Genomic DNA, 20,525 nt, shown 5'->3' on the forward strand with positions numbered 1-20,525 from the left:
TCAGCTACGACTGCAGTGGGCACGTGACCATCGGGATTCGACCGTCGACCAATGGAAACGTGTCGGCTTTTCGGGTGAATCACATTTGGTCGTCTCCACAAACACCGTCATCGAGTTGAAGGGCGGCTCAAAACGTGCAGCGCACGAGCAAGCGCAGGAGAACGTCTCCTACAGCATAGAATTCTTCCCCCCAGGCTGAGTCCATGGCACGCTGCACGTTTCGAGTCGCCGTTCAACTCGCTGACGGCGTTTGTCGAAACGACCATCGGCCTATTATATCAAAATTGTGTTACCGGTAGGATGTGTCTAAACTTTGAAATAGCTGATAGTATCGTAATTGCAAGTTATTCAAAGAAAATTAAATGTGACAGTATTTTCGTGACAATGTTTGTTTCACACGATATGCTATAGTAAGTAGACATGCCTCCCATCTTACTCTTAGATAATAGCCGCCATAAAAGAACCAACGGAAAAAAATTGTAAAGTAAACGTTGGGGGAATCCAAATAACTTTATCAAGAAGCAAATAACAAGATGCATCAAGTAAGTGTTGTTTAGCTACCACAGTGACATGAACGAACTTGACTGTTTTCTTGCAACTTTAGTTGTTACGAAGATAGTAACAGCAGTACCCCGTTTCTAATTGACACCCATTATTTTTTATACGGTAATCCAGTTTACTGTCAATTCCAGCAGGCGGACTAGTTACGTCACTCCTGGTACCTACGTTGTGCATTAATACGGGAGAGTCAAAGTTAATTTTGTGTTAAGCTTTTAATAACGTCATGGTTAGGTCACTGGTACTCTGTGATACCTTTCTGAACAGGGTTGACGGTAGCAAGTGGATCACCGAATAAAAATATAGGACGCTATATATTTTCGTGATGAACAAAGTTGCAAGAAAGGCAATCATCCTGGTTAAAGTGTTCCTGGTAACTAAACAAAATTTACTTGCTACACTTTTCATTTTGGTTCTCGGAAAGAAGTTATTTGAGGTGGTAAAGATAAATCGACACCATGTAATTTATTAAAATATGAGGCAAAGCACACACCAAATTTTCTAACGGTCTTACATCATACTCCTGCAGTACTTCCGAAGTTACATTTATGTTACGTCGATTCTGCCCAGCAAAGAACATGTTGAGTTGTATCTGTAACTACATCTACATGACTACTCTGCAGTTCACAATTAACTGCCGGTAGAGGATTCATCGAAACCCCTTTAAGTTACTTCTCTACCGTTCCACTTTCGAACAACCAGCGGGGAAAACGAAAACTTAAATCTTTCTGTGAGAGTTCTGATTTCTCTTTTTTATCATGGTGATCATTCCTCCCCTAGTAGGTGAACTCTAACAAAACATTTCCACACTCTGAGGAGAAAGTTGGGGACTGAAATTTCATGAGGTCCTGCCGCAGCGAGAAACACCTTTCTTTTAGTGATCGCCACCCCAGATCGTGTCTCATATCTGTGGCACTCTCTCCCCTACTTTGCGGTAGTACATATCGAGCTGCTCTTCTTTCAACTGTTTCGATGTCCTCCGTCAATGTTATCTGATCGGATCCCACACCGCACAGCAATACTCCAGAAGAGGGCGCACAAGCAAAGTGTTAACAATCTCTTTAGTAGACCTGATATGTTTCCTAAGTATTCTAACAATAAATCACAGTCTTTAGTTTGCTTTCCCCACAGCATTATCTATGTGGTTGTTCTAAACTAAGTTACTCATAATTGTAATCCCTAAGTATTAAACTGAGCTTACAGCTTCTAGACTTCTGTGATTTATCGTGTAACTGAAATTTAGCGGATTCTTTTTAGTGCTCATATTGATGACTTAACACTTTTCACTATTTATAATCAATTGCCACTTTCTGCACTATACAGATATCTTGTCTAAATCATTTTGCAATTAGTTTTGATGATCTGATGGCTTTACATGAAGATAAATGGTAGCATCATCTGGAAACTAAGAGTACTGCTCAAATTGTGTGCTAATTCGTTTATGCAGTTCAGGAAAAACAGACGGCCTATAACACTTCCTTGGGGAACGCCAAAAATAACTTCTGCTTTACTCTATGACTTTCCGTCAATTATTGCGAACTGTGACATTTCCAATAGGAAATCTCGAATCCAGTTACACTACTGAGACAAGGCACGTAATGTAATTAGTAGTCACTTGTGAGGAATGAATGCAAACGCAAATCCGTTTCGATGCATGATATGGTGAATTTTTTTCACTAGGCTGCAGTGCGTAACTATATCGAGAGCCATCTGCAAGATAAACAGCACTGCATCATCCTGGACGCCATTGTCCACAGCGCTCTGGATTTGATGGACGAGCTGAGTCAGCTGTTTCACTACTCAATTATGATTACCAGATAGCGTGTCAAGATACCACTTCTTTGTTTTTCATTTTGATACCTTGACGAGAGTAGGTGTTAGATCGGTTGCTGCTCTCACTCTCTTTAGCTCTAAGAGGTACTATCAAAAGACACCAAAAACTGTTGCGTCCTGTCTGGGACACAATCTTTTAATCAATGAACGAAAGCAGGCGTCACGAAAGAGAACACACGTGCATCTACATTTACGACAACAGTATGTTGTTCATACTTGAGTTTTTGCATAGAGTCAGAGGCTCCACATTTAAATATATCCCTGGCGTTTCAACGTCTTATAACCCATGGATCAAAAGAACACGCAAATCTTTCCTTGCTAGCTCGAATTTCGCTTATCTTGCCACGATGCTCATTCCTTCTCGTGAATGTGGGAGATAAGCAAATACACTGACGGGAAATAAATCGCAGCACCAAAAAAAAAAAAAACAAAAAAAAAAACGGAGAAATGAAATTTTGAGAATAAGTATCTGTAACTAACTTATTTAGATGATTAAAATTACAAATGAGAAATAAGTCATGGAAAATGTGGAATGCCGGTCGCTGTGGCGCTTCAGTCCGGAACCGCGCTGCTGCTACTGTCGCAGGTTCGAATCCTGCCTCGGGTATGGATGTGTCTGATGTCCTTAGGTTAGTTAGGTTTAACTAGTTCTAAGTCTAGGGAACTGATGACCTCAGCAGTTAAGTCCCATAGTGCTTTGAACCATTTGAAATGTGAAATGCAGGTACAGGTACATTAATAACAGGTGTAACGTTCAGAATATTGAATGCAAGCATGCAAACGAGCATACATTGTATTACGCAGGGACCGGCTGTCAGTTTGTGGAATGGAGTTCCATGCCTGTCGCACTTGGTCAGTTAATGCTGGCAGTAGATGACGCTGAAGTTGTCGTGCCATGATGTCCCATATGTACTCAAGTGGAAACTGATATGGGATCGAGCAGGCCAAGGCAACATGCCAACTGAATGTGGAGCACGTTGGGTTTCAACAACAGTATGTGGGTGAGCGTTATTCTGTTGGAAAACACCCCGTGTAATATGATTGGCAGTACAACAGGTCGAATCACCAGACTGATGTACAAATCCGCAGATAGAGTGCGTGGAGTAACCAAGAGGGTGCTTTTGAAATGTGGTGCTACAGAAGAATGCTGAAGGTTAGATAGGTAGATCACATAACTCATGAGGAGGCATTGAATAGAATTGGGGAGAACAGAAATTTATGGCGCAAACTGACTATACGAATCAGTTGGTTGGTAGGAACTATTCTGAGACGACAGGGGATAACCAGTTTAATATTGGAGCGACGTGTGTGTGTGTGTGTGTGTGTGTGTGTGTGTGTGTGTGTGTGTGTGTGTGCTCAGGGGTAGGTAGACTGCAGTAGTTATTCGGAAATGAAGAGGTTTGCAGAGGATAGGGTAGTATGGAGAGCTGTATCAAACCAGTCTTAGAAGTGAAGACCCCATCCAACAACAGAATGTAGGGATAAATTGAAACCAGTCTCTAATGCTGAAATTTTTAGAATAATAGCGATATAAATCAGGAGCTGTGTAAAATATACATGAAAGTTAATGACTACTGAATTTAATTTCTATTACCCGATCCGTTCAAATAACATATGTGAAAATAGTTGTTGTCAAAGTTAATTTGTCCCAGAAAAAAATGAGTAGTTGTCACTAATTGGTAACTTGAATATTACTCTTTAAACTTTAACTGTCTACGTAGATCTTACTCAGAATGGGTGAAAAAGTTTTGGAGTTTATCATTCGTTAACTGAAACGTAGCTATTTCATCAAAAAATGCGCTAATAGTAGTAAAAATCATGTTTAACCTAATGGATATTGAAATTAAGGTGAACTCGCATAGAATTTGTATGTCGATAGTAAACAACAAAGAAACTCAAAACAAGGTTCGCATTTTATGGTAATAAAAGCGAGGGAACGCGTAAATTTCTCTGTAGTAAATTTTTGTGTGTCAAAAGTAATACACATCTCAGCTACTTAGCAACTTTCTAAAACAGTCACTAAATCTAACGTTATAGTCAACATGTACAACTAATGTCCTATACACATGAATGTCTTAAAAAGTAAAATAAATAAGAATTTAGCGCGAGAACACCTCCATACTTACATTTGGGTCATTTGATTGCTGAACTGCGCATAACATACGATCAATGCTGAGGAACAGCTGTGTGGCAAACTATAAAGTGATTGGATGTAGTGTATGTGCCAATTAGCAGCACTGTCTCGAAACTTGAAAAAAATCAATCCATTAGACATGACACTTACATACAGGCTTAGGGTACAGCGGGGCTATTCCACTTGTTTTTTCTGTAAGCCCCATGTAACAAGACATGGAACTATTAAAAAAATCTGTCAATGTGATACAATTATGGTATGTTATTTGTGAATACATACAGTATATAAAAGATCAAAATTCCTTTACACGAACAAAGTATTAAACAAACATCTGAAGATGGTAGAAATCATAATACACAAAAATGGTGGAGCTATTCCACCCAGTCGAGAGGCACTTCACCCAGTGTATTTCAGCGTCAAAATCGCTAGCAGTTATCACAAGTAAACATTTTTCGTCCGTGTGCACCGACATACATTTCGTGAAAGCATGCAGAACGTTGCTGACACTTTATCCAGAGAAACTGCCTATAACGCTTGTCTTTGATATGTCTTTCGAAATCTCTGCACGTGGGCTATTTCCCCCATACACGTGGTGCTATTTCCACTCAGTGAAATTATTAATTTAATTGACTTTTTACTGCAAAATTCTAGATAACACGATTTCTTGGTCTCCTTCTTGATGGTCCATGGACACAAAAAGAAAATGTCGGGTGCTTCGTGATACAGGGAGCTGAGCACTATGGGACTTAACATCTATGGTCATCAGTCCCCTAGAAATTAGAACTACTTAAAGCTAACTAACCTAAGGACAGCACACAACACCCAGTCATCACGAGGCAGAGGAAATCCTTAACCTCGCCGGGAATCGAACCCGGGAACCCGGACATGGGAAGCGAGAACGCTACCGCACGACCACGAGCTGCGGACTGACTTTTGAAATCAAACTGGCAAATGTGAACATTGAATTCCTGGCATTATTAACGGCATAGACAATCAAGTGTTGTGTCATTAGTTCCTTAATAATCATGTGTTGAAATGGAAACTACCTGTCGTTTTGCAGCACTTGTTTTTCACTCACGTTTCATCATCTTTCTATTTAGATTACAACAAAATCATTAGTTTTCAGAGGTCAATGACCAAATTTTTCAGTTCACATCACAGTTTCCAACTATTGCACAACTGGCAAGTCCCAAACACAAGACAATGTTACAAACATACCACATCACCATCTGCATCCACTGGCAACTATGAAAACAAGAAGTTCAGATTTTGTAATTAAGATCTTGTAGCATGGTCGGAGCCCACTACAGTAAGCCCCTCCGGCTTTAACTAAGCCATAATAATTGTTCAGAGCTTACATCTGTAATGTAAGTATCCAACCACTATTTCAACATGTCTTCTCACCAAGTTCATGCGACTGCCATGTAAAAAAAAAAAATTCTCCAAAATCTTTATTTCTCTGTTATGTTGAAACGACATAATAAAATGTTAAATAACCTTCCAAATATTATACGGTATTTCATTAATGTCTTGTATCATCACCTAATTTTTTGTTGTCTAGTGTAAGATCCTGATGTGTTACCAGTACAATTTCAGTTCTTTGGTGGTTGTAGATTCTTTGTTTCATAGTAGACCAGAGGACTTATAACATTTTTGAATCAGTATCACTTGAAAATGAGCTTGTAACCTAAAACCTATTTCAAATGAAATAAAATTTTATTATACAAACACAAAAAGTCCATTTTGTTGTACAATTGTTTACAATGTTTCATCAAGAACCCACTACCAGGTCCATTAATTGCTACTGTTTTATAAGTGTGGATCACATAAATCTGTAGAAATATTGTCGTTTCTCCCAGCAAGTGCAGGCATAAGTGTCACTCGTTAGCTCCTAAGGAGATTCACTTAATAAAGGAGCCCTGTATATAACAGAACAGTTCGCTGACACTGTGATCATACGAGCAGCACTTCATGACACATATCCTATAGCTGCTGCCAGTTCTGGGTTGGGAGTCATTGGCCGGCAGCAACAAAACGGCCAAATATATGCTAATTCTGACGCTTGTTGCAGACTGAATCAACGGCGGCCATGTTGTCAGCAAGTCCGCGATGCGGCCGACAGCTGGTGGTAGCAGTGAGCAGAGGCCGCGCCACGGCGGCGGCGGCGGCGGTGGCGGAGAAGGGAACTACAGCGGAGCAGACGCAGGAGTGGCTGAGAGCGAAACCCTTTGAGGAAATGCCGGGGCCCAAACCACTGCCGATCATAGGAAACACGTGGAGATTCCTGTTGCCATCAGGTAAGGAAAGAGTTCTTTCTCTACTGCGTGAGGGGACAATATCTCCAGCCAGCCAGTTGCTCCATTTCTTTCCTATAATCTCTTTAACCCATGGCTCAGTAGTGTGCATAACGTTGTCTATTACCTTCGACTTTGCGGTAATTAGGTACACTCTGTGATAAAAAGCGTCTGGAAACCTGACTGAAAATGACTTACAAGTTCATGGCGGCCTCCATCGGTAATGCTGAAATTCAGTATGGTGTTGACTCATCCTTAGCCTTGATGACAGCTTCCACTCTCGCAGGCATACGTTCAATGAGGTGCTGGAAGCTTTCTTGGGAAATGGCAGCCCATTCTTCACGGAGTGCTGCACTGAGGACTAGTATCGATGTCAGTCGGTGTGGCCTGGCACAAAGTCGGCGTTCCAAAACATGCCAAAGGTGTTCTATAGGATTCCGGTTAGGACTATGCGCAGGCTAGTCCATTACAGGGACTTTATTGTCGTGTAAACACTCCGCCACAGACCATGCACAATGAACAGTTGCTCGATCGTGTTGAAAGATGCAATCGTCATCCCCGAATTACTCTTCAACAGTGGGAAGCAAGAAGGTGCTTAAAGCATCAATGTAGGACTGTGCTATGATAGTGCCACGAAAAACAACAAGGGGTGCAAGACTCCTCCATGAAAAACACAACCACACCATAACACCACCACCTCCGAATTTCACTGTTGGTACAACACACACTGGCAGATGACGTTCACTGGGAATTCGCCATATCCACACGGCGCCATCGGATCGCCACATCGTGTACCGCGATTAGTCACTCTACACAACGTTTTTCCATCGTTCAATCTTCCAATGTATACGCTACTTACAACAAGCAATGCGGCATTTGGCAGTTCCCGGCATAATGTGTGGCTTACGAGCCGCTCGAAAATGAAATCCAAGTTTCCTCACCTCCCGCCTAACTCTCATAATTCTTGCGGTGGACCCTGGTGCAATATGGAATTCCTGTGAGATGGTATAGATAGTTGTCGTTGTTGTGGTCTTCAGTCCTGAGACTGTGCAAGCTTCTTCATCTCCCAGTACCTACTGCAACCTACATCCTTCTTAATCTGCTTGGTGTATTCATCTCTTGGTCTCCCTCTACGATTTTTACCCTCCACGCTGCCCTCCAATACTAAATTGGTGATCCCTTGATGCCTCAGAACATGTCCTACCAACCGATTCCTTCTTCTAGTCAAGTTGTGCCACAAACTTCTCTTCTCGCCAATCGTATTCAACACCTCCTCATAAGTAATGTGATCTACCCATCTAATCTTCAGCATTCTTCTGTAGCACCACATTTCGAAAGCTTCTAATCTCTTCTTGTCGAAGCTATTCATCGTCCACGTTTTACTTCCACACATGGCTACACTCTTTACAAATACTTTCAGAAACCTCTTCCTGACACGTGAACCTATCCTCGATGTTAACAAATTTCTCTTCTTCAGAAACGCTTTCCTTCCCATTGCCAGTCTACATTTTATATCCTCTCTACTTCGACCATCATCAGTTATTTTGGTCCCAAAATAGCAAAACTCCTTTACTACTTTAAGTGTCTCATTTCCTAATCTAATACCCTCAGCATAACACGACTTAATTCGACTACATCTCATTATCCTCGTTTACCTTTTGTTGATGTTCATCGAATACCCAACCTTTCAAGACACTGTCCATTCCGTTCAACTGCTCTTCCACGTCCTTTGCTGTCTCTGACAGAATTATGATGTCATCGGCGAACCTCAAAGTTTTTATTTCTTCTCCATGGATTTTAATACCTACTGTCTACCTATTGCACATTACGACCCTCCTCAACTGTCGGTTGCCTCTGCCAGTCAACAGAGGATGTCGGCCTGTACGCTTCTGTGGTGAACGTATCCTTTCACGTTTCCACTTTACTATCAAATAGGAAACAGTGGCCCTAGTGATGGTTAGGAATGTGGAAATCTCGCTTTGAGACGTATGACACAAGTGACACCCAATCACCTGACCACGTTCGAGGTCCGTGAGTTCCGCAGAGTTCTCCATTCTGCTCTTTCACGATGTCTAATGACTACTGAGGTCGTTGATATGGAGTACCTGGCACTAGGTGGCAGCAGAATGCACCTAATATGAAAAACGTATGTTTTTTGGGGGTTTCCGGATACTTCTGATCACATAATGTATGTATCTATAACTTATATTGTGGGCCACGAATTTACCGCATTTTTATCTCCTTTTCAAATTTCAGACATATACACTTCCACTAAACTATGTTGCTGTATTACATCATTTCTGCCACCTGATAACCTATGTACCCAGAAACTGCATCCAGTCAGGCCTCTTCCACACCAATGCTGGTGTTCTCACGGTCTGCCCTTTACATTATCCTTCAACTCTTCCACTGTGCTGGTATGTCTAAATCTTATCGTCAACTAGTGCACTGACGATGCCGTATTCAATTCTCCAGAACTGTAAACGATACCTTCAACTTCATCTCAACCGATTTACCTCCTTGTATGAACAGTGTGTCCTCATGGTGAACCCCAGTGATACCGAAGCAATAACTAGAGGCTGAATCATCTGCAGCTTCTGCCCTATTACGTCTACTTCACAATTTACATTCGTTGTATCCACTAAAATACATCAGACTATTTCGACTGTAAGCTAAGTTGGGAACCCATTTTACTAACTGCATATAAAACCATATAAAATATCCTTAAGTTAAAAACTAGCTGACCATGGAGATTATGTTCCTCTAGTACCCTCACCTACGCTACTGTTGTTTATGCTAGTGTCACCTAGATTTCCACTTCACTAAGATTCTGTCAATCCCTCCAAGTCGTCAAATGCCATTTACTCTGCCTTGCCTTCTATATTTGTCAATCCCCATTGTATGAATTTAATTTTCCCCTCAGCTCGCACGTTAATTACCTGAATTCCTACACTTCCTGCGAACCTGATACTAGCCACCCAGTCGTTTCATCCCTGATTACCACCCCACATGCACTGCCACTCCTGTATCCGCGCTGTACCCAAATGTACTTAACGTCTACAAAATCTTCCCAACGAAGCCCTTATCACCCCCCCCCCCCCCCCCTCCCCGCCTGATCGTGACATGCTTGCACAGATGTGACAAACCTTGCAGCTTTAAAATAATACTGGTTTCTCTCTCCATGACTGTGCTTCTCTTCTCTCCACACTTCTCCCTCTACTTTCCAACAGCTTTATTTGGTCCTTCTCCCCGTCGTTTCCATCCCACATCCTTTCCAAACAACTCATAACAACAGTGGGAGATACTGATTCTGCTACACTATCACCGCAGCTTACAGCAGACATCAAATTTTATTTCAGCACAACGGCATGAGGTTAGGCTTTACGCCGTCGACATACTGTATATAATGAGAGACTATACCGCGAGTTTATCATTCAGAAATTGGTGTACATGTCTGGTTGTTTATGAAATGATCGTGTTATGCCTTTCAGAAGAAGGAGGAAAATCTTCCAGCATGTAACGGATTTCGACAGTGACACGATCGCGGCCTGTCCAGACTATACTTTATTGTTTCACGATGTTAATATTCTTCTCGGCTCTGCACCCGGTAAATGAAGTCATCTTGACACAATATTTCCATGACCCACTTGGCCGCCATCTTGAGGTGTGTATGCTGTTGCACGAATTCGATTCAGACGGCTAGTGGCTGGTTTATTCGCCGCACAAGGCCAACAGTGCGTGCACATGAAATCGTCGTAGCCGTCCTCTAGCGCAAGTGAAGATACAGTATAGCGCTCCAGTGGTGGAAGCTGGCGAAATCTATAAATCGCTATCAAAAACTATTCTTATGTATGAATCAAATACAGCTGTTTTTTAATGTCTGATGAAACTGGGACCTTATTCAAAGTCTTTATTTATAAGAGTGTCAGGTTGTCGAATTTCAATGGGTTCTTTTACAAAAAGGTTCTAATAGCGAAATGCAGAGGCAACCAACTGTGTCTCTTCACACAACATTTGATGTCCCTCAGTAAGACAGTGCTCTGGTCTGGCAGAGTTCTCAAGTTGAAACAAACGAATGTGGCGCTGGTACTTATCAAATCGGTCCTGAATGGCATGAACTGTTTGACCAATGGACTCTCCCCACAATGGCGGGGCATTTTGTAAACACCAGACTTCCTCAATCCCATGTGCTCCTTGACATAGCCAAGGAGCACTCTATAACAGTTAAAAAAATGTGTATGAAATCTTATGGGACTTAACTGCTAAGATAATCAGTCCCTAAGCTTACACACTAATTAGCCTACATTATACTAAGGACAACCACACACACACTCATGTCCGAGGGAGGACTCGAACCTCCGCCGCGACCAGCCGCATAGTCCATGACTGCAGCGCCTTGGACCGCTCGGATAATCCCACGCGACCAACAGATCTTTTAAAGGAAAAGAAAACTTCTGTATGGAATAAATATGCCCAGTAGCTGCAAAGAATTAATTTATAGGCGTAAGAGATAATATCTCAGATAAATTTTACTTCTAAAACAAAAGACAAAAAACTTTCAATTAATATTCTTCTGTTGAATCTGTTATGAGAGGGACGTCTCAGCGTAATCTACCCGACGCTCTACAATTATTTAGTTGATAAAGTAAAGCCGGCCGGAGTGGCCGAGCGGTTCTAAGCGCTTCAGTCTGGAGCCGCGCGACGGCTACGGTAGCAGGTTCGAATCCTGCCTCGGGCATGGATGTGTATGTTGTCCTTAGGTTGGTTAGGTTTAAGTAGTTCTAAGTTCTAGGGGACAGATGACCTCAGAAGTTAGGTCCCATAGTGCTCAGAGCCATTTGAACCAATTTTTGATAAAGTAAGTCATCAAAAGTATCAGTGTTTTATTTAAAATGACAGCATACCGAACCTAATAGCTACTGTCATAAACAATTTGGTATTTGTGCAGTAATATTTCGCAGCAGTCAGCGCAGAGATGATTGGCGAAGGATAATGGCCGTTACCTAAAAATTTTTAGCGGTCTCGTATTGGAATATGTGCCCTTTCAGACCAAAAACCTGTATCTTTTAAATATCGAAGTCTGGTATTTCCTTGTCCGGCGACCGTAAACTACAAAATAACATTTTAATTGTTTTAATTACAAGAGTCATAGTTCCTCCGAAGCTTTGCGAAAACCACTAAAAAGAAAGTCACATAAAAGTCAAAAGAGTACAGGCCGACCTCGTCTGTTGACTGACAGAGTCCGCCGAAAGATGAAAAGGGACGTAATATGCAGCAGGCAGACATTTATCCAGACCATCACAAAGGAATTCCAAACTGCGTCAGCTACGACAGTTAGGCGGGAGGTGAGAGAACTTATATTTCACACTCGAGCGGCTACTTATAAGCCACACATCACGTCGGTAAATGCCAAATAATGCATCGCTTGGTGTAAGGATCGTAAACATTGGACGATTGAACAGTGGAAAATGTTGTGTGGAGTGACGAATCACGGCACACAATGTGGCGATCCGATGGCACGGTTTGGGTATGGCGAATGCCCGGTGAATGTCATCTGCCGGCGCGTGTAGTGCCAACAGTAAAATTCGGAGGCCTTGGTGTTATGGTGTGGTCGTGTTTTTCATGAAGGGGCGTGCACCCCTTTTTGTTTTGCGTGGCACTATCACAGCACAGTCCTACATTGATTTTTTAAGCACCTTCTTGCTTCCCACTGTTGAATAGCAATTCGGGGATGGCTATTGAAGCTTTCAACAAGATCGAGCACCTGTCCATAATGCACGGACAATGGCGGAGTTGTTACACAACAATAACATACCTGTAATGGATTGGCCTGCGCGGAGTCTTGACCTGAATCCTATAGAACACCTTCGGGATGTTTTGGAACGCCGACTTCGTACTAGACCTCACCGACCAACATCGATACCGCTCCTCAGTGTAGCACTACGTGAGGAATGGGCTGCCATTCCACAAGAAATCTTCCAGCACCTGATTGAAGGTATGCCTGTGAGACTGGAAGCTGTCATCAAGGCTAAGAGTGGGACAAAAGCATACTGAATTCCAGCATTACCGATGGAGGGCGTCATGAACTTGTAAGTCATTTTCAGTCAAGTGTCCGGATACTTTTGATCACATAGTGTACTTGGCACATAGACTGACAGCCGGTGTAAGGAAATGTAACATACTGCTCAGGTGAAGAGATCCAATACTGATCAATTAAACTATTGGCTATAAATCACTACAAACAGCAACAGCCCTGAAAGAATAGGGAGAAACTATCTAGAGACATCAAGAGTATGATGGCCAAATAAATCTAGTTGCATCTAAAGGAGATGATAATAGGTACACTGGGACTCGTCTGGTTCAGAGTGACTCACTGATAACGACATCATAATAACCTTGATCGTTAACTCTGATAATAGCTTCGGTGGAGAGTAACTCCCTGATAAAGTCATCATAATAATCTTGACCGTTGACTTTGATAACAGTTTCGTTAAATGGCTCCCGTGCAATTGAGCTCTGATGCAATTGCTCCTCCTGCCTCGACCTTCTCTGTTTCAGCCCCCCCCCCCCCGGTCAAATCCCTCTTGGCCATTGTGTTTTTCTGACGAAAGGGCAGATTGCTCGAGGGTTCCCCTGTCCATACTTTCGTCCACCAGGATTGCCAGCAACAGCAGCTGCAGCTGCCATCAATGTAAATCCCCAATGTTGCAAAGAAGACGCTTTCGGTAGCACCAGGCAGCCAGTGAATATTTTATTATATTAGTACTTGTCAAATACTGATATTGGCAAGGAGCCAATAAGCATTTGTCAAATACATTTGTGGTAGCTCTGGTGTCATATTTGTTTATTATTGTTTTTCAGCATCCAGTCGCAATCAAGCTTTGTAATTGTTGCTATTATAATTGGTTATAATTGATATACAGTATCCAATCGCAGTGCCGATAAAGTTTTTTCAGTAGCACAGCGTTAGAGCAAGCTGCGTTGCCTGCTAACTACACCAAGTGATCAAAAGTATCCGACACCTGGCTGAAAATGACTTACAAGTTCGTGACGCCCTCCATCGGTAATGCCGCTGGAATTCACTATGGTGTTGCCTCACCCTTAGTCTTGATGACAGCTTCCACTCTCGTAGGCCTACGTTCAATCAGGTGCTGGAAGGTTTCTTGGGGAATGGCAGCCGATTCTTTACGGAGTGCTGCACTGAGGAGTAGTATCGATGTCGGTCTGTGAGGTCTGGCACGAAGTCGGCGTTCCAAAACATCCCAAAGGTGTTCTATAGGATACAGGTCAGGACTCTGTGCAGGCCAGTCCATTACAGGAATGTTATTGTCGTGTAACCACAACACGACAGGCCGTGTATTATGGTGCTCGAAACTGTTGAAAGATGCAGCCGCCATCCCAGAATTGCTCTTCAACAGTGGGAGGCAAGAAGGTGCTTACAACATCAATGTACTGAGCTGTGATAGTGCCACGCAAAACCACCGCCACCCCGTCCATGAAAAACACGACCACACCATAACACCAGCGCCTCCGAATTTTACTGTTGGTACCACACAAGCTGGCGTTCCCCATACCAACACCGTTCCGTCGTCACATTGTGTAACGTGATTCCTTACTCCACACAATGTTTTTCCACTCTTCAATCGTCCAGTGTTTACGCTCCTTACACCAAGCGAGACGTAATTTGGTATTTACCGGCGTGATGTGTGGAGCCGCTCGACCATGAAATCCAAGTTTTCTCACCTCCCGCCTAACTGTCCTAATACTTGCAGTGAATCCTGATACAGTTCGGAATTCCAGTGGAGGGGGGGAGGGTCGGGATAGATTTGTGCCTATTGCGCAGTAAGACACTCTTCAACTGTCGGCGGTCTCTGTACGCAAAAAATGGTTCAAATGGCTCTGAGCACTATGGGACTCAACTGCTGTGGTCATCAGTCCTTTAGAACTTAGAACTACTTAAACCTAACTAACCTAAGGACATCACACACATCCATGCCCGAGGCAGGATTCGAACCTGCGACCGTAGCAGTCTCACGGTTCCGGACGGCGCGCCTAGAAGCGCGAGACCACCGCGGCCGGCTCTCTGTACGCCTTTGTGCTGTACGGGCTTAGGGATGTTCAGGAGTGTGGAAAACTCGCGTTCAGACGTATGACACAAGTGACACCGAATCACCCGACTACGTTCGATCTCCGTGAGTTCCGCGGAGCGCCCCATTCTGCTCTCTCACGATGTCTAGTGACTACTGATGTCGCTAATGTGGAGTACTTGGCGGTAGGTGGCAGCAAAATGCACCTAATATGGAAAACGCGTGTTTATGAGGGTGTCCGGATACTTTTGAGCACATAGTGTAGCATACGTGAAGAAGGCTACGGCTCAACCAGCAAGTTTACTTTTACGCCAGCACGCAATGGTGTGGGCAGGTAGTTGAAAAAATTATTTATTGTTTAAGTATGTCAGTCTACCTGACGTGATCCAATTAACGTAGTATGAATATCTACAGGGGATTGGCAACATCATCTCAACAGTTTTAGTAATGGAATGGTTGTGTTTGACGGTGAACAACGCAGGTAAGGCACGTGTCGCGCTGTATAGTGTGTGTTCAGAATGGACTCGGTATCAGTGAAGGTTGTTTGCGAGTAGGGCACACTTCGTATTTGCGTTCAGAGGCCGAAGTCGACGTGCAATGAAAAAAACCTAACAGAGTACTAAAGAGGGCGGTTTGTGGTGGCCCGATTAGCTGGAGCATCAGTAACCTAAACAGCCAACTTATTGAATGTTTCTAGAGCAACTGTTTCAACAGTCATGACAGGCTATACAGAACGTGGAAGGACATCATCGCCGAAACGTAATAGTGGGCGCAAATCAAAACTAAATGACAAAGATCGTCGTACGCTAACACGAATTGTGTCAAAAGAATACAAAAATACGGCGACTCAAGTGACTGCAGAGCTCTACAGCCATCTTGGACACCCCTCATCTATCGACACTATCGACAGAGAACTCCATAAAGCGAATATTCATGGACAAGCTGCTGAACTGAAACCATTAGTGACGACAACGAACGCAGAGAAGCGTAAAACGTGGTGTCAGGAGCATAAATACTGGGCGGCTGATCAGTGGAAACACGTCATCAGGTCCGACGAATCAACGTTTTCGTTATTTCGAACGTCTGGAAACGCCAAAAGTAGCCTAGAATCCTGATTACTTGATTCCAACGGTTAGGCATGGAGGTGCAAGTGCGATGGAGTGGGCAGCCATATCAAGGTATTCTGCTGGTCCATCATTACTCTCAAAGACTTGAAGCAAAGCAAGCGCTGTATCATGTATAAGATACAGAGGCGAGCGAGTGCACGGGACTTACCCTAGTTCACTGCTAGTAGCGTCACGTCATCGTAACGCGCCTGCATATAGTATTGCACCACATTTAACAAAAAAGTAAAAATTAAGATTTGTGTGTAAAACTTTGTTAAAGTATAGTTCTATGTAATAATGTTTCAGGTAACAAATCTTAATGTTATAAAATTAGTAGTTTACGTAAAATTCACGTTTTGAAAGAAAAATAGGAGGCGCTAAATAATGACGCTAGGAAGCCAAAATTTGGTGAGAAGGTGCAGTAAGAAGTCATTAATGAGTGGTGCTGGTTTCCAAAACCATAAAACTAAAATTGACTCCAGAATCCGCATTTTTCGGAAAAATCAGAGGCGCGAAATAATAGAGCTACAATATTGAAAATTGGTAGGATGCTTCAGTTCACCCTAATAATAATAATGGAAATACCACAATCAGTTACCTCTTCTAGTTTTTTAGTAATTTAGTAAAAACTACTTTTGTGAGTAAAATGTACATAAGCATTATAGATTAAGTACTTTAAATTTTAATGATAAAACAAATTCTTTAAGACCAATGATCAGATAGGACAATTAACAAAGCTACACCAAGTTTTAGTCTTGTAGCATAATTAACAGCTGATACAAGTCTTGATAAAGCTATGGTTCAGAGGTAACAATCTACCGTTAGTTCCATTGTAAAAATTCTAGAGAGTAAAGTTTTAATTTTAGCGGGCTGAGATTTTCTACGTGCTTCTGTACTGCTCAGATGTATGTATACAAAAATTGAGAAGTTTGTAAAGCTATTATTAAATGTGATATTTAAGATTATGTGCCTGAGATAGCGGTCATTTGGAGGCTGCAGGCATCTGCATAGGAACGGAAAGAACAGATGCTCTCTTGGCGGTACGCGCCGGAGCTATATAAAAAGAGCGGCAGAGGCAGTAGTAAGCTCACTCCGCATTAGACCAACGCCTAGTCCACGCGAGCTTAACGTCCGATCGCGCCTCGCCTCGGGTGACGTCATAGCGGGCTGTGACATGCGCGTACTTAGCAATGTAAACGGACATTGAAAATCGCGAGGACTGTACACCGTCCTGGATCGTTTAGACTTCGGTAACAAACTGTTATTGTGCCGTCCGTGTGAAGTATAATTCCGCGTGGCAAGTGTGACTAAATCCACTTTTAAGGCGAGCATTAATCTTTTTTTTTAACATTATTGCGAACTATTAATAGAGCACCGTTAGTTAGAGTAATGAACTATTCGGGAGGAACTTGCTGTAGAAGTCGCCTCTGAACTATTAAACGATTGGCTGAATTAACAATATTTAATGTCTTTAGCATTTTCAGAAGTTTCGAGTAATTTGTGTGAGCCTTTAAGATAATAAAATCTTGTTTGGAACTTTAAATTTTATTGAAGCAGCCCTAATCCCGTGAAGAACTATGGATATTTTTCGTTTAGCTGGGCTGTACAGGAATGTGGCTGTGCAGACTGGGAACTAAGGTCAGTAAGTTTCCCTTCGCTTTCTGACTGGCCACCAAATTAGTTGCCAGGCTCGCGTGATTTAAGGTGGCAATGTTCAACTTTCATTCAACATTAAACAACGACTTCTTCGCCGTCCCACATATGTTGCATCGGCAATAGTCTGTTACGTGAAATGAACATTCAAACAACTCATTCGACTACTTCTTCGCCGCCCCACAGACTGTGTTCAGCAACGATTATGCGAATATTTTAGCTGATCAGGAACGCCCCTTGATTCAAATGTTGTTCCCCAAGAATCATGCCATATTTCAGGACGATAATGCAGCCAATCACACAACCAGGACAGTTCAATAGTGGTATGAGGATCATGCAACTGAACTGCAGCGTAATCCCTGGCACGCACAGTCCCCGGGCTTGAAGATTATCGAACCCTCGTGGGCGGCAATAGAGCGCAGACTCCGGAGCAGATTTCCGCCTCCTTCAGACAAAGAAGTCCTACAGAAGTTAGAAGAGATTCTGATTGAAGAGTGGCTTAACATTCCACTGGAGATTATACAATCATTATGTGTCAGTATTCCAAGTAGAATCGCAGCTATGTTACAGGCAAATGGGGATCCAACCCCTTAAACCATTCCCAAGTAAGTACAGTTCTTCACATTAGCGTGCGTATCCCCAATATTTCAGCAGTGTCAATATGCAATGACGTCTGGGCTGCGTATTCGGATGAAAACCATTGTGTGTAGTGAGATAAATGACTGATAATGCAATGTGAGTGCAAAAGCAGCTGTTTCGTTTTTATCTGGTGTTCCCCACCGCAATTGTTTCAGGTTTCAGACCGTCTTCATGGTTGCCTGTACAATAATACTGCAGCAGCAGCTACGAATTAACGAGTGCTATCGTCTGGAGAGATACAGGGACTGCTGTAAGGTCGCAATTACTCTAACAAAATACACCACTGAACAAGAAGCACCACTCCACAAACAATACAAGCATGTTAGCGAGTAACAAGAACATGTCGCCCACTGCTTGAATACTGCTCACCGGTGTGAAATCCGTACCAGATAGGGTTGATAGAAGAGATAGAGAAGATCCAACGGAGAGCATCGCGCTTTTCGTTACAGGATCATTTGGTAAAGTGTTACAGAGATGACAGGTAAACTCAAGTGGAAGACTCTGCAAGAGAGACGGCCAGTAGCTCGGTACGGGCTTTTGTTGACGTTTCGGGAACATACACTACTGGCCACTAAAATTGCTACACCAAGAAGAAATGTAGATGATAAACGGGTATTCATTGGACAAATAGATTACACTAGAACTGGCATGTGATTACATTTTCACGCAATATAGGTGCACAGATCCTGAGAAATCAGTACCCAGAACAATCGCCTCTGGCCGTAATAACGGCCTTGATACGCCTGGGTATTGAGTCAAACAGAGCTTGGATGGCGTGTACATTTACAGCTGCCTCTGCAGCTTCAGCACGATACCACAGTTCATTCACTGGCGTAATTTGACGAGCCAGTTGCTCGTCCACCATTGACCAGACGTTTTCAATTGGTGAGAGATCTGGAGAATGTGCTGGCCAGGGCAGCAGTCGAACATTTTCTGTATCCAGAAAGGCCCGTACAGGACCAGCAACATGCGGTCGTGCATTATCCTGCTAAAATATAGGCTTTCGCAGGGATCGAATGAAGGATGTCGCCACGGGTCGTAACACATCTGAAATGTAACGTCCACTGTTCAAAGTGGCGTCAATGCGAACAAGAGGTGACCGAGACGTGTAACCAATGGCACCCCATACCATCACGCCGGGTGATACGCCAGTATGGCTATTACAAATACTCGCTTCCAATGTGCGTTCACTGCGGTGTCGCCACTCATGGATGCGACCATCCTGATGCTGTAAAAAGAACCTGGGTACATCAGAAAAAATGGTTTTGCATTTTCGTTCACCCAGGTTCGTCGTTGAATACACCACCACAGGCGCTCCTGTCTGTGATGCAGCGTCAAGGGTAACCGCAGCCATGGTCACCGAGCTGATAGTCTATGCTGCTGCAAACGTCATCAAACTGTCGTGCAGATGGTATTTGTCTTGCAAACGTCCCCATCTGTTGACTCAGGGATCGAGACGTGGCTGCACGATCCGCTGCAGTCATGCGGATAAGATGCCTGTCCTCTCGACTGCTAGTGATACGAGGCCGTTGGGATACAGCACGGCCTTCCGTATTACCCCCCTGAATCCACCAATTCGATATTCTGCTAAAAGTCATTGTATCTCGACCAACGCGAACAGCAATGTCACGATAGGATAAACCGCAATCGCGATAGGCTACAATCCGTCCTCCATCAGAGTCAGAAACGTGATGGTACGCATGTCTCCTCCTTACACGAGGCATCACAACAACGTTTCACCAGGCAACGCCGGTCAGCTGCTGTTTGTGTATGAGAAATCGGTTGGAAACTTTCCTCATGTCAGCACGTTGTAAGTGTTTTTCTAAAGGAGGCCGAAATGCACGCGTTTTAGCTCACGCAGGCTGGCGTGAGGTCTGGAACATGACAAGGGAATTGATTCACAATATCAATAGTACGGATACTGGCGCCTTGCTAGGTCGTAGCAAATAACGTAGCTGAAGGCTATGCTAACTATCGTTTCGGCAAATGAGAGCGTAGAAGTCAGTGAACCATCGCTAGCAAAGTCGGCTGTACAACTGGGCGAATGCTAGGAAGTCTCTCTAGACGTGCCGTGTGGCGGCGCTCGGTCTGCAATCACTGATAGTGGCGACACGCGGGTCCTACGTATACTACCGGACCGCGGCCGATTTAAAGGCTACCACCTAGCAAGTGTGGTGCCTGGCGGTGACACCACAGTAAGTGTCGCCACCGGCTCCAACCT

General features: G+C 43.3%; 1 protein-coding gene across 1 annotated transcript in view; it reads left to right on the forward strand.

Moving 5' to 3' along the window:
• The window catches only part of LOC126266725 (probable cytochrome P450 301a1, mitochondrial), a 172,134-nt gene that overhangs the window by 37,248 nt on the left and 114,361 nt on the right, over nucleotides 1-20,525 (forward strand). The window contains exon 2 of the mRNA XM_049971201.1: nucleotides 6,597-6,822. Within this exon, the coding sequence (XP_049827158.1) occupies nucleotides 6,615-6,822 (208 nt within the window). The 5' untranslated portion in view covers nucleotides 6,597-6,614. The remainder of the gene's footprint in view (nucleotides 1-6,596; nucleotides 6,823-20,525) is intronic.

Source organism: Schistocerca gregaria, chromosome 4 (genome assembly GCF_023897955.1).
Source record: "Schistocerca gregaria isolate iqSchGreg1 chromosome 4, iqSchGreg1.2, whole genome shotgun sequence".
NCBI classification, from domain to species: domain Eukaryota; kingdom Metazoa; phylum Arthropoda; class Insecta; order Orthoptera; family Acrididae; genus Schistocerca; species Schistocerca gregaria.